Genomic DNA, 14,249 nt, shown 5'->3' on the forward strand with positions numbered 1-14,249 from the left:
GTAAATGGCATCTCACCAAATTGGATAGCAAACTAAAGAATTCTGATTTACCCACAAATACTGTAGGCCCACCTTCAGAGAATATTCCTGAGCTACAACACGGATTCTCGGTTTTTTTTTTTTCTTTAAAAAAAAAGCCCTTCTTCTCCTTCTCCTTCTTCTCTTTCTCCTTCCTTCTCCTTCTCCTTCCTCTCCTCTTCTTCCTTATTTTTTCCTCCTCTTCCTCCTCCTTCCCCTTCCTTTCCTCCTTTTCCCTCTCCCTCTTCCCCTTCCTCTTCTTTTTCCTCTCCTCCTCTTGCCTGTGTGTGTGTCTGTGTGTGTGTGTGTGTGTGTGTGTGTGTGTGTGTGTGTGTGTGTGATGGTATCCTTGTATAGGTCAGAGGACAACTTTTCAGAGTTGGTTTTCTCTTTATTTCCAATGGGCTCTGGGAATCACAGTGAGAGCTGCAGGCCTGGAAGGTGCCTTTACCAGATATCTTCCACCTCCCATTTTTTCTCTTTGAGACAAAGTCTTACGCAGCTCAAGATGATCTAAAACTCACTATGTAGACTGGGCTAACCTCGGACTTACAATTCTCCTGCCTCAGACTACCAAGTGCTGGCTTTAGAGGACTATGTCCCCACATGGGGGCTGTGCCCCAGATTCAACGAGTGGGAATTCACATCATGCTTCATACTCTTCAGACTTCCAGTATTAGACATGTCATTTCCTGAGGATGCACTTCTCATATCAGAGGTGGAGCTGTGGGCACTCAGCCAGATGAGTGTCTGTAGGCCCTGTATCTCAAGTTGCAAATTAGCATGAATAATGACACCACTTTGGCTAATTTGGCCTCTTGTGTATAGTACAAATGGAATACTGATGTCACAGGCATGGACAACAAAGTGGCAGATGGGGCTGTGACATTGGGAGTCCAGAAATCATGTAACAAAACCCAGGAGGCAGCTGCATCCATTCTTAACCTGTAGCTATGGTTTATGATGCAATAGCAGTTTTAACAAACTGCACTGCATTGGAGTAAGTAATTTTCTGAATTGTTGGGATTGCTGGCTTTCTTGAATTAAAGTATCTATCTTGCATTAAAGTATTTCTTTGCATTAAAGTTTCTATCTTGATGACCAAGTTTCTTGGTGTACCTGTACATTTTGTCCTTGAGGCAAAGCCTAGGCTCTTCATCTTGCCCAGGGTGGTTATTCTAAGTAATGTGGTTTTGCAGAAGAGTTCTGAGAGAAGAATAGGGAACAGAGATGTTATCAAGTTTATTATGCTCAAATGAAGCATAATTGGGATTTTCAAGAGATATCATCAAGGATCTTACAGAGTGTGTTAGTGATGTTTCAAGCACTTTGCTTTGCTACTCTATATGTGGCAGTGTTGTCAATGTGTGTGCTCCTGACTGTGGCTCAGAAGTGGTCAGACCTATGTCAATATTCATCATTAGCTCAAAGTACATGGACAAATAAACCCAGGGCCAACTATTTCCTAGAAATTGATGTATTCTATTCAACAGTGGCCAGCTACTATGAAGCATTCCCAGCTCTGTGGTTCGGCTGCAACAGTTCACCCAGCTAAGCTTGTGTGCTGAGTCATTTACTTCTCATGTGCAATGACAGATCTTACCTGGGAAGACCTCTGTGGCCACTAGCTCTGTGTGGGCTTGGGCACATGTACAGTAGCTGCTCATCATTTCTGCCCACTCCAAACACCTCCATTTCCACCTCCCTACCCCCTGAGGCTTCCCCATCAGCCAATGCCAGATGAGACTATACAGTTCAGAGGCATTGGGAATTGGTGTTCTGTGGGGCATCTAGGATCAGTGAGAGAAAGAAGGACTGGGTGGTAACTCCTGTTCCTCCCGTCCCCCTCATCCCCACTCACAGCCCACACAGCTCTTGAAGATGACTTGTCCCTAAACATGGCCAGTTTGAGAAAGCATCCTGATAGCTTGTGCCTCTGTCCACTGCCTCCCACCCTTCCCTTCATTCACAGCATTGTCTTCACTAAAAGTTATAGCACAAACAGTACTTGCCTCAGGCTCTTCTTTCTGGGAAATGCAGGCTAACACACACACACACACACACACACACACACACACACACATACACATATATACTCTCTACATGCATCCACACACATCACACACACACCTTACACACACATATTCAGACATATATACACACACAAATTCACACACACACACACACACACACACTCACATATATATATATCACATACACCTATCTCATATACACATAGAGACATGCATCACACACACATACACATCTCCCACATGCACATCTCTCTCACACATACACAAACATCTCACATACATCACTCACACACACCCCTCTCTCACACACGCACACCACATACATACACAGACACAGACAGACACACACACACACACACACTCACACACACACTCATATTTCACAAAGATTTTGGTGCAATGAGACTGTCAGGAAAAATTACTTCAAAAGTCATGTCTTAAGGCTACTTCTCTTGTCTTTTAATGGATACTAGTAATATATTAAATTATCAAAATAAACATTTAAAGGTACAAGCTTCTTTGATACTTGCAATTGTTGTTTTGGTTCTTTTTAATTGAGACTTCATTAATTTCTTAAATATTCTGTTTGTATTAGTGAGCACCAGTGGGGAAGGAAAAGTTCATCTCCCCGTTGCTTGGAAAGCGTCTGCAGATGGCTAACCTAAAGCAGTTGTCCTATCTAGGCCTCCCTGTTCTTCTATGCCCTTATTAAACTTCTTAGACACATCCTACTACTAACCTGGGGCTGAGCAAAAGGGTACTTTCACAGTGTGTTTTTAAAGCCATGTGGGTATTTAGGACATTCTAATTGCATCTTAAGGTCAATATTAAAATTGCTGGCTTCAAGGACTACATAGCCTAACGAGCCCAGTAGCCTGGCTATTTGTATGATAACTGCAAAGCTGAATCCAATGAATGTCGTACCCCAGAGAGGGCCTGTGACTCGAGAAAAGGTTTCTGCATATGACAGCAGGGTCATGGCTTTAGCGTGTGTGAAGAGGGAGCTGTGCATCGGATGAGGACAGTCACAGAGCTGGCTTCTGTAGCAAGGAAGGGATGCTGGCTTCAGATGGCGGAAGGAGGGAGAGGCTGACATTCTCCCAGATGTTCATCCTATGGAACAGGACCATATCTGAGGAGATGGAGAGCACCAGAGGATCCCACTTATATGTATTTTGGAACTTGGACTTGCTAGGATGCGATGAGGCAGGTAGTGAGCAGCAGAGGACCTTAATAAGGATGCGGGTGTTGTTGTGGTTAAGGTGGAGGCTGACTTTTGGCTCCTAGAAGCACTGCCCCTACCTCCAGAAGAGACAATGGGCAAATCCTTATGCATGTCAGCCCCTCCCACTCTTGGTTTTGCAGCCTTAGACCAAGACTCTAGAGACACCAGAAAACAATCAGATTTCTGCCTGTAGAAGGACATGCCCTCAAAACTCTCAGACACACTAGTGTTTGGGTTTCTGGGCTACTCTGAAAGTATATTTTGAATACCTGGCTTTAACTGTGGTAATTTGGCAATTGAGGTGGTAAACTGTGTATTTGCTAGGGTTACCTTTCTCTGCCTTCTGCCTATGCTAATGTATTAAGTTGTGTGGACCTCCAAGCTGGATAACAGTGGGGGCATACATGATATCATGGAGCTATTTCTGATTTCCTAGGAAAGGACTCAAAATTCCTGAATCTGAAGCCAAGATTTGCCTGTTCACTGGATTTGTTTCCTTTACCACTTGATGTAATTATAATAGATTATACTCTTGATGTTTTGTTCAGTGAGTAAAGTGGTCTCAGGATGATGGTGTCATAGAGCTGGTGGAGGATGAGAGTGTGGGTGGAATGAAAAGGCGGCCTCTTTCCCAAAGCTGAGCTCTTCTGTCCTTTCATGAGAAATAAAATTTTCTCTGCTTCTCCTTTATGACCTTTGTCTGTTTATCTATTCACTCACCTACTCCCCATCCAGTTATCTATCATATATCTATTTACCAACCATCTGTCTATCTATTATCCATTAATTCTTATAGCCACTCATTCATCCATCTATTCATCCATCCATACACCTATCTATCAATCCATCTACCCACTCATCTATCCATCTACTCATCTATCATCCATCCATCCATTCATCTATCTATCCATCCATCCCTCTGTCTGTCCATTGGCCCACCCATTGATCCATTGATCATCTATCTATCTATCTATCTATCTATCTATCTATCTATCTATCTATCTATCTATCTATTTATCCATCCATCCATCTATCTGTCAGTCCACTGGCACACTCATTGATCTATTGATCCATCTATCCATCCACCAATCTATCTGTCCATCCATCTACCCACCAGTCCATTGATCTACCTACTATTTGATCCATTGATCCATCTACCCATTATTCTATACATCTATCCATTCACAACACATCCATTAATCTATCCATGGATCCATCAATCCATCCACAAGTCCATCCATTGATAAATCCATCCATTCTTCCAGTCACATAGTCATTTATTTCAGTGTAGCTTAACTCTGGTACTTGTGCTATCTATAAACTTAAAAACACCCTCACAACTATCCTACTATTCAGCCCTTTGTTATTGGTCAGGCTACTTCTTCTTGTAATTCAAGTGTTCTTGATATGTCTAACCTGTGGGTGCTAATGAGGCCACATTAGCCTTAAGACATGAATTCCCTTCTTTGGTCTCCCTATCTGTGGTGATGGCTCAGGAGAGATGAGGTACAAAGTATGAAGAGATACACCTATACAATGGCTAAAAGCGGGACCTGACCACTTGGTTTTTGGGTTATAATCCTGGCTTAGCACTTCTCAGCTTTGTGACCTTGTGCAAAGTTCTGTTCTGTGTCTTAGGATGCAATAGGTAAAGTGAGGCTGGAGAGAACACATACCTCATTAAAGACACTGTCAGAAATCACAAAGTTGGAGGTATCTGAAGGCCCTAGGGCATGGCCTAGACCCTTTGCTCCTTAATCCAGGGACACCTGTCACTCCATACAGTAGGGCAGTAAAATGAACATATGTGTGGACCAGACTCTGGGGATATAGAAACTTCTGGGCACCCTCCACTGAACTCAATCTTCCTTTGAAAATGTCACTGGGTCCTTGAAATGAAATGCTTCAATGACGTGCTTTTCTCTGTCAGGATCATTTTCTGACCCGAGACAGCATCTCCTCTGACAACTATCAGCTCCATTTTGCTTCTATCATACAAGAGCTGACACAAAATCCCCCATCTTACAAATCCTCAGAGAATGACTCCTTTCCCTTCTCTCTGAGCATCTTATTTGGTCTTCCTAAGGTTTCTAAAAAGTGATCGTTCATGGAGCCAGGTGGCATTTGTGGTATCTGAAAGGTACTGGTGTTTAAAGTGTTTTAAGACGACGAGGCAGAGCCTGAACCCACTTTGCACTTGTATTTCATTTAATTTGTCTTTATTCTGCCCTGGAAAATCTCACCTTTCATGCTGCACAATTTCCCTTTTATCTTCACCCATCTATGAATTATTCAAGGAAGGGCTTAGATAGTGAGCTTGTTCATACCCAGGGTGGCTGCTGCATCCCTGATTTGGGAAGTTCATTTCTATCAGAAGACACGCATTTACTAGCTTTTTATGACAGAGGACCCGAGGTGGCATCAGATTAAGGACAGATGAAAAGAAATGGCCATTGGTGCCCATACATCTGCTCTAGGCAAGGAATGAGCTATCTGGTTGAAATTAAGCTGGCTATGTTACAGCTTCCACCAGGTAGGAGACAGATGCTATGGCACAGATAATTGATGTCTGGCTGACGTTGGAATGCTGGCAAGTCTTTCACTGTGGAAACTCAAAGGTTCCAAATTAAATATGAAGAAGGGGCCGGCAGTTCTGTGATCTTTCCTCTCAACTCGCCTCTCCTTTCTATTCCACCCAGAGAGGTGCCTGCCTCACTGGGTAGAGCACAGCATCTTTGGCCAGGTGGATGTCTGCTTTCTGCTTCACAAGGATGTGGGATGAGGGTATTGATAAAATATGAGGGGGTGCCCTTTGGTTTGTTCTCTTGGGGTTGTCATTTGCTCAGGGTAGTAAGCATTCGAAGGATATTTAACTAAACTGGCATCCATATGTACCATCGACTCTCTTTGCACTGATTAGAACCTGGATCTGTGTCCCACAAGTCACCATTGACTAGTGCCCCATAATTTCTTATGACAACATTGAGCGTTGAAGGGTACTTATCCCTCCCCCTAGGAGATGGTTTCTAGGCTGAAGTCTTGGATCCAGGTATAAACTCTGAGGCTGCCATTGCTTCTTAGGGGTCACTTAATGTGGTTTGTCTTTCCTGGTGGCTGTCTGTTTTTCCAAGACCCCTTTACTGTGGTTATGGCACAGAGAAAACTTCCACAAGGCACCATTTTCTGGGAAAGGAGCTCAGGTTCCTACCACTCAACTGGATAGATCATGCTTCATATGGGCCTCACTTCCTTCTCCTGGAATTTAGAGTCCTTGCAGTTTCTTCCTGTGTTTTCAAATCAATGCTTCTGATAATTGTTAATTCTGATCACTGATAATTCTGACAATTAACAAACACTTGGTCTGACAAGATACATCTTCCTTCCTGGATCAGAATAACTCCCATAATAAACTTAGAAGAGGCATGCTTTCTGATTATATGCATGTTACCTTTCACATTTGTCTCAGAAATTCCTCACAGAATCTCCCAGATTGATGCAAATCTAACCTTAAATGTTATTTCTTCATACTGAGTTTAATTAGGGATGACTAAAATTTACCTTAAACCTGCACAAAACTGTCAAATAGTAAAGAGTATATTTAAAAATAACTCATAATGCATTCCGTACTTCTTTCCAAACTGGACAAATAGAAATACCCAGGACAGGCACAGACAGTGATAGATAAAGTGGATCGGCAGTGGTAAGAATGATGAACAGAGGAGTCCCATGTGCCTGTCAGGAGAACAATGTGGTGTGAGGCCAGCCTCAGCAGCCCTGTGGTTGGCATACAGCCTTGGCTACTTGTCTCCTATTTAGATGAGGTTATGCCCAATCAACAACCCTTGCTGTTTTGCTTTCTATGCAACTCCTTAGTTGTATTCAGCCAGTAGTGGGCACTGATGAGGGAGGTGGCAGGTGACTCCAGCAGGTCCTTCGTGGGAGTTAGTTTCATGGTCTCACCAGCACTGTGATCTAACTCTGTCAGCTATGGTGACTCCGGATGTGATATGACACAAGAGACATTTGAATTAGCAGGAAATGAAAAAATAAAAAAAAACCAAAATGAAAACAAAACAGTCCTAAATACATCTGATCATTTCTTTTTTGTTTCTTAAAATGTTTATAGAGACAAAGTGCCGGAGCGACCAATGGAAAAGACAAGACGTCAGGAGATAATGGTGAGATGGCTGGAACAGTCCCACTACCTAAGCTCCCCATCTGCATCTTCCTGGGCTCCTGGGACTCTGAGCAATGTCTTCAGATGCTTCCACCCAAATCAGCTTGCCGTTCATCGCTTTGACTTAGAGAGGCTCTTAGCGGCTCACAGTGTGCCCTATGGTCCAGCTTTAAAAGAAAAGCCAAACAAGCTAAATGTAATTCTAAGAGCAGTTTCCCTCCCAGAAGAGGACTCTCATTTTGGGCAACATGTTAATTACAGTGCAAATATAGTTCTCTGCTTCCTTCATTAGGGTTGGTGAGAATCCACCCTGAGTTGTCGTGAGGCTAAAATGAGATCAAATGAGATAAGTGCTTTGAAAACTGTGAAATACTCAACTCCTGGAGGGAAAGTGGGAAACTAGGTTCTGCCCTTCAGAGTACTCAGAACCCAGTGCTGGTCTCGGGCTGGTGCTAAAGCAGAACTCTTGCTTTTACTGCAGACAGTCACCCACAAATCAAACCATAGGGTACTTGGAACATGTGCCTCCCATTTTTTCCAGGCTCCATTACTATCCTTAGTTGCAGGAATAAGTTCTATATTTTTATGGAAACTAAAGAGTGACGTGGAAGACTGGGTTGAGACTGAGGACACTTCATAGTGGTGACCCCTTTGCCCATAAGCCCTGAGGGCTGCAGGACTGCTCTGGGGATAAAAGATTCTGGATGTTCTTAAGTTTTATGAATTACAAAATGTGATCTCCTTTAGTGGAAAACCCCTGTTGCCTCTAAATTGGTAGAACTGATGCAGATAAGAAACAAGACTCGAGTGTAGATCATCCCTCTGTGCTGTCCTGGTCAGGGTTGAGGCTGTTGAGGTAGAAATGCCATCTTATTGCTGTATGGTCCATGGCCTTAGCAGAGTTGGGATGAGAAAGAAGGATGCTAGGTCTTTCTTGAGCCTGAGGATACCTCATGTTAGGTCCAAAACATTTCTGTCTCCTGCACAGGACTGGGGAGCATGCGGGATACTGCCAAGGAGGTCAGAAAGCTGAGGAGAGAGCAAGATGGAGTTTAAAAGGGAGGAGGAAGAGTCAGAGCTCTTGGTCCCAAATGCTCTGCAGCCCTCATTGAGGTTCCCTCTGATTTTCCTAGTTATAGCCACCTGACAAGTTTGAATCCCCAAACTCTCCCAGTCTTAGGACCATAACTTTTACGGTTCAAAGACTCCTCAGAGTTCCCAACTTGTTACTGTAACTTTTCTGTAACCCCAAGAATGTTAGAAAACCTTACAAACCTCTAGTACACTCTGACTTGACTAGTGATGGCTCCTCTTTATGGACTGAAAATGGAGCAAGTTTTCAAAGTTTGCTTATTAGTAAGTAGTAACAAACATTCTACTTGTTAACTCAAGAGATTTTCATTTATTAAAACCTATTTCAAAGCCCGGAGCATATTTAGTACAAAGAGGGGGGTGGTATTTTATATCTCTTGCTAACGTCTTGCTAACAGAGGCCAGCTAGGTTTTTCTGTCTGCTTCTGCATTCAGTCTGTGGTAATGTCCTGTGATGTGTAGCTTCTGGAAAATTCCACCACGTACCTGGGAGAGAACAAGATTTTAAAAAGGGAATAAAACTTTTTATGACCCTACTACATCTTTTATAATATACTTTATGAGATTGTCCCTGGCCCACACTTTGAGCCTCCTGCTCCTGTATGAACCCTGGATACCTGAGTAGCCTGGAGCCTGGCGGGGAGGCATGGTGAAGGTGGAGTTAGCACCAGGTCTTCTCTGACTTAACACTGCTGCACACTGGCTTTCTCCTACCATGCCCCTGGTCCTTTGGGGCATGTCTAGATGCCCCGAGCTTTGTGCTCACAGACACAATTGGCTCGTATGGAGGGTGCACATCTCTGCCATTCAGAAGCTGGAATTTTGGCCAATGAAAAGCCTGGTTCGCCTCAGTGGACATGGAGTGAGCCTCCTTTGGAAGTATAAAAATTAATCAAATGGAAAAATTCAAGATGCTGTGAATAAGGCCTTTCATTATATAAGCCTAGGTATTAAAAGAAATTTGCTACTGAGTGGCAAAAAGAAATTAGACATTATTTGATAATTATAGGGTAATGGCACTGTTTAAATCCTAATTATTATAAACAAGGTATGCCTTACTTTCAGGAAACACTGCTGATGTATATTTGTATATGATACATTGTTGTATTAGTAAGTCTTTGGGGAGGGGGATTCTCTCTCTAAAAATGAGCAAAGACAAAGGCTAGCTATAGCCCAAAAAAGACTGCACCAAAAATGTTCTAGACATGAATCAGAACACATTTCCCCAAAGAATCAAAGTTACTTAATTTCTTATTCGCAAGCTCCTAGATCTTGGAATTTCTGTTTTAGCTTAATATTAAATCACACTAAAATTCAAGTTATTTTACCCTGTCAGAGCAATTATCAAGGGACATCTATCATGTTAATGTATGTTTCCTGTTAATATCCAATAAAGCTGCCTACATGCGTTAAGGGAGCAAGGACCCTTGAGAGCAGACACGTGCAGCATGAAGCAGCTAAAGGCCGGGAGCATTGCACACAAGTCCCTAATACTGTTAAAAGCAGCATTTCCCAGTTAGTGCCTACAAGCCAACATGCTGTTGTTCTAAATACGGATTTAGTTGAGGCCTCCATTGGACATAATGCCACGACAGACATGATCTATGGGTCTTGGAACAGTTTCTATCACAAAACACAGGTGCAACCAAGAAGAGCCCCTTCTGGGCTCTGCTGATGCTGATACTTAAGGATGTCTCTAGAGGGCTATTGCCTAGAGATCAGGCTTCTGGAGATTCCTGTAGCTGTCATCATAACATCTTTTGATGTGAAATATGTTACCTATACATTTCTTACTGCCCTGAACATCCCCCCAAAGTCCTCTTCATTCTCCTGAGGTATCGGCCCAGTGTAGCCCAGTACCTCCCCGCCTTCACTCCCATATTGCTAGAGTTTGCATAGTCATTTAAAGTATGGTGGCAAATTTTAATTTAAAATGTTTATTTTTATTATTTTTACTTTTATCTTTCTTACTGTGCATGTGTGTTGGGGGTTGTGCACATGAGTAGGTATTTGCAGAGGTTGAGGCAACAGATCCAGCTGGAGCTGGAGTTGCAGATGTTTGTGAGTCACATGATGTAGGTGCTAGGAATTGCACTTAGATCCTCTGGAAGAGCAATAAGTGCTCTTAACCAGGGAGCCACCACACCAGCCCATGGTGGTGGCAGTTTTTATTTTAAATATTAGAGTTACGATCTCTTTGGCGTGTGTGTATGCTCCTGTGTGTGCAAGTGCACTTGCACATGTGTACACGTGAGTGGAGGGCATCCTCCTTTACCTTTTTTCTTCCTTGAGTCAGAATCTTTCACTGAACCTGGCCTAGAGCTCACTGATTTTGTTAGGCCAGCTGGCCAGCGAGCCCTGGGGCTCCACCCATTTCCATCTCCCCAGTGGTTTGTGGACCAGACTATACCACCCCCGAGCCCCAAAGCTTTCCCATGGGTCCTTGGGATTACACTCAGCAGTCTCTCACACGTATGCCGTAAACACCTTTACCCAAGGAGCCATCTCTTCAGCCTGGACGTTAGAATGTGGGTGATCCAGAGATTTCCAAGGCTCTGTGGCCAAGACATCCTAGGCTGTCTGCTGAATCAGGTGCTGGGAAACTTTGCTCCTGATGTAATTTTCCACTTCAGTGAAACACTAGTTCATGGCCCCAGTGACAGATCTTCGCAGTCTAGACAGCAAAATCAAATCCAAACATGTTTATAAATACGGAAGCACAGAGCTTGTTACTAATCACCTGTTACTGTTGCTAAAGAATCTCTCTCCTCTGGGTGTTTGATGTGTGTGTAACCTGATGTTGGTCACTTAGAGAGACTTTGGTTAAATGTTTGTATTGACTAATGGAAGTTGAGAGATGGCAAGAAAAGAGCGGCTGTGGGGCTGGGGGTGGGGGTGGGGAGTCGGGGGCCTTCCTATCCAAAGAAGAGATTTATGAGTAATGGCCCTTCTGAAAGGCTCTGCTGCTTGCCCAAGCTAAATTGAGTTTCTAAAACTGGGACAGAATTCTCCTGTCTTACTGAGCCATGATACATTGTTTCTAAGTACTCTGATTTGAGAATGAAAGGCTAATCAACCCGCCTGGTCAGAGGAAAGATCTTTCAGGCCAGGAGCTGCTTTCTGCTCTGAAGAGCAGTGCCATGTTGTTCACTCTGGGCTCTCTCTCAGGTTGCAGGGTTTGTTTTTTGTTTTGTTTTGTTTTGTTTTGTTTTAATGAAAGGAAGTAGTGCAGCCCCACCCCAGGCTTGTGCCTTGTAGGCACACCTCTTCTTTGGGGTAGATGCTGTCAGTGAGAAATTTCTAGCAGTTGTGAAGATATGAAGGAAGAAGGTGAGATTTGGCATGATTGAGTGGTCAGTGATAATGAAGGAAGCATTCTGTTATATCACATTCCGTCTTCTCCCCATTTAAATAAAATCCAAACAATAAGAATTCAAGTTTATTTTACCTTAGCTTTGAGGGAATCCACCCACCCATACACAAGGGCATACTTTTCTTATTTTTCCACTATCAAGTAGGTGGCAAGAGTGACTGGGGACCTGCCTGAACACACACACACAGAAAGGTATACTACTATTAAACTGAGTGTGATGGTTCAAATAAGGAACAGAATTCAAATGTGCACACCTGGCACCTTGTGCCCTCTTGCCTCCCTTGGCTTCATTGTCGCCCACTAGCCGTCAACAGTCTTCTCTTTGCTCTTGGTGCATGACAGGTTATCAAGACCCACATACTGACGTGGGCTGATCGTGCCTGGGATCTGTTCAACCCATCACTATTTGGTTTGTACAAGTATGTGGTGTGAGGCCTCATATGCAGGGATAGGCAAGAGGTGACAGAGGGCTCATTTCCATGCTCAGGAGAGAAGACCAGTGTTGGAAGATGCTGCCCAACTGATGCTGAGTCTGTCTCTAGGATGGCTGGCATGGAAGGCAAGAGGAAAGAATATGATCTGGAAAGGCTATAAAATGTCTGTGACCCCGGGTGCTTCTATGAGTAGTAATATGGTTGTGATGGGCTTTACACAAGGCACAAGCTGCCTGGGATGCCATTTTGATGTTAGGAGCATGGGAAAGCATATCAGTGCATTTGGAAGATTGATGGTGATTAGATCACTTGTTCCTACCAAGGAGCAGGCTCCACAAGCATCTCCATACTGTGCTGAGATCCGAGCTTCTCCAAAAGGGCCGGTACCAGCCTGAGATACACCTCAGAAACATGTCACTTATAACTCAGGCTGCACCTGCCTATGAGATCATCAATTTCCACAGTGTGTGATGTCTCCTAGGACATCGAGCCTTTTCTATCTCTGCTACTGCAGCAAGCCCTGCAACTGCAGAAGCTGGGAGCCCCTGCAGATGGACTGAGAGTGCAGCTGTGCGTACCACAAACACACCAAGCTCTCAGGATTAAAATATCGGGATACGCTGGTCTCCATCTAGGCTTTCTTGTTATATTTTCTTCTTTCTATTTGAAACAATCACTTTACACACACACACACACACACACAAATGCACGCACGCACTCACGCACTGGAGAGTGTTTGAGACGCAGGGATGAGTCCTTTGTGTTGTTGGTTCTGAGCTTTCTAGAGAATCTGCATTCCGGGAGGAAGGGATGGATGCCCAAGGTTGCTTCTAATATTGATCCAGATGGGGAAAGAATAAAATTGAAATTGCTTATTAAGCCAAGGCCTTTAAACCGTCAGGGTCTGCAAATAAGCCTGCCTCACTTAGAGTGTTGTTGAGGGGATTTGTACTGACTGGATTTATTGCCATCAATCTGAGTTAGCAGAATGGCTTTTAAAAAGCTGTTTTGCCCTTCATGTTGAGCAGTGTAGTGACTTCGATACACAAGGAGCATCTTAGAGAAACTCAATGCTTCTCGTCTTTGGCATGAGTGTATTTGACATGCATTAACCATGAGGAACGTGCTGACCTCTCAGACTTCATTCTTTCTCCCTCCTCTGTCTATGTTCCTTTTTTCCTCTCGTTTTCCTTCCTTCCCTCCTTCCTTCACCAGCTTTCTCCTTGTTTCTTTTCCTCCCTTCTTTTGTTCGTCTTTCCTTTTTGACATTGAACATTCGATATGGAGACAAGACCAGCTGAATATGAAGCTACAACCCACCTCAGATGCCTTTAAAAAAAATCTGATGTGGTAAATGATGCTGTTGGAGATCTTTCTAAGCCCACAAAGCCCAGAAAATAATCATAATCTGGGGAGATATTGACTTCTACCCTTTAGATCCCCTTCTCAAACAGAAGGCAGGGCAGCTTCAAGTTCTGCTTACCAATTATTTTGTCAATGAGAAAAAAATGCAATAATTTGGACACCTTAATGGACTTTCATTTGCAGCTCCAGGGTTGGGCACCACCTCTGTCTATGAAACAGCACATGCTTTGGGTGAGCAGATCAGCACAGAGGGGCTAACACAAGCAGAGACCACTGTAGCTTGATTGTGTTATGTTAATTTTCCCATAAGGGTCAAAACAGAGGGGACCCCTCACTCTGTACCCAGAACTAGCCTGACAACTGCCCTCTTCTTGTTTAGAGTTAAATGATACCTTAGTTTTGCTTGTAACATGGATCATCTTCCATGTTACAAGCATGTTGGGCTACAGCAGGCATTATCCAGACCAGAGCCTCCTCTGTATCTGATCCTACAATTTGTATGGAAATAGTGTTTCCTGTTTCTCTCTCTCTC

The 14,249-nt window shown here is 43.5% G+C and overlaps 1 protein-coding gene across 1 annotated transcript in view; it reads left to right on the forward strand.

Annotated features, from left to right (window-relative positions):
• The window catches only part of Pcp4 (Purkinje cell protein 4), a 59,796-nt gene that overhangs the window by 21,570 nt on the left and 23,977 nt on the right, over positions 1-14,249 (forward strand). Inside the window, exon 2 of the mRNA XM_031364532.1 lies at positions 7,403-7,454. Within this exon, the coding sequence (XP_031220392.1) occupies positions 7,403-7,454 (52 nt within the window). The remainder of the gene's footprint in view (positions 1-7,402; positions 7,455-14,249) is intronic.

The sequence above is a fragment of the Mastomys coucha genome, unplaced genomic scaffold (genome assembly GCF_008632895.1).
Source record: "Mastomys coucha isolate ucsf_1 unplaced genomic scaffold, UCSF_Mcou_1 pScaffold12, whole genome shotgun sequence".
NCBI classification, from domain to species: Eukaryota; Metazoa; Chordata; class Mammalia; order Rodentia; family Muridae; genus Mastomys; species Mastomys coucha.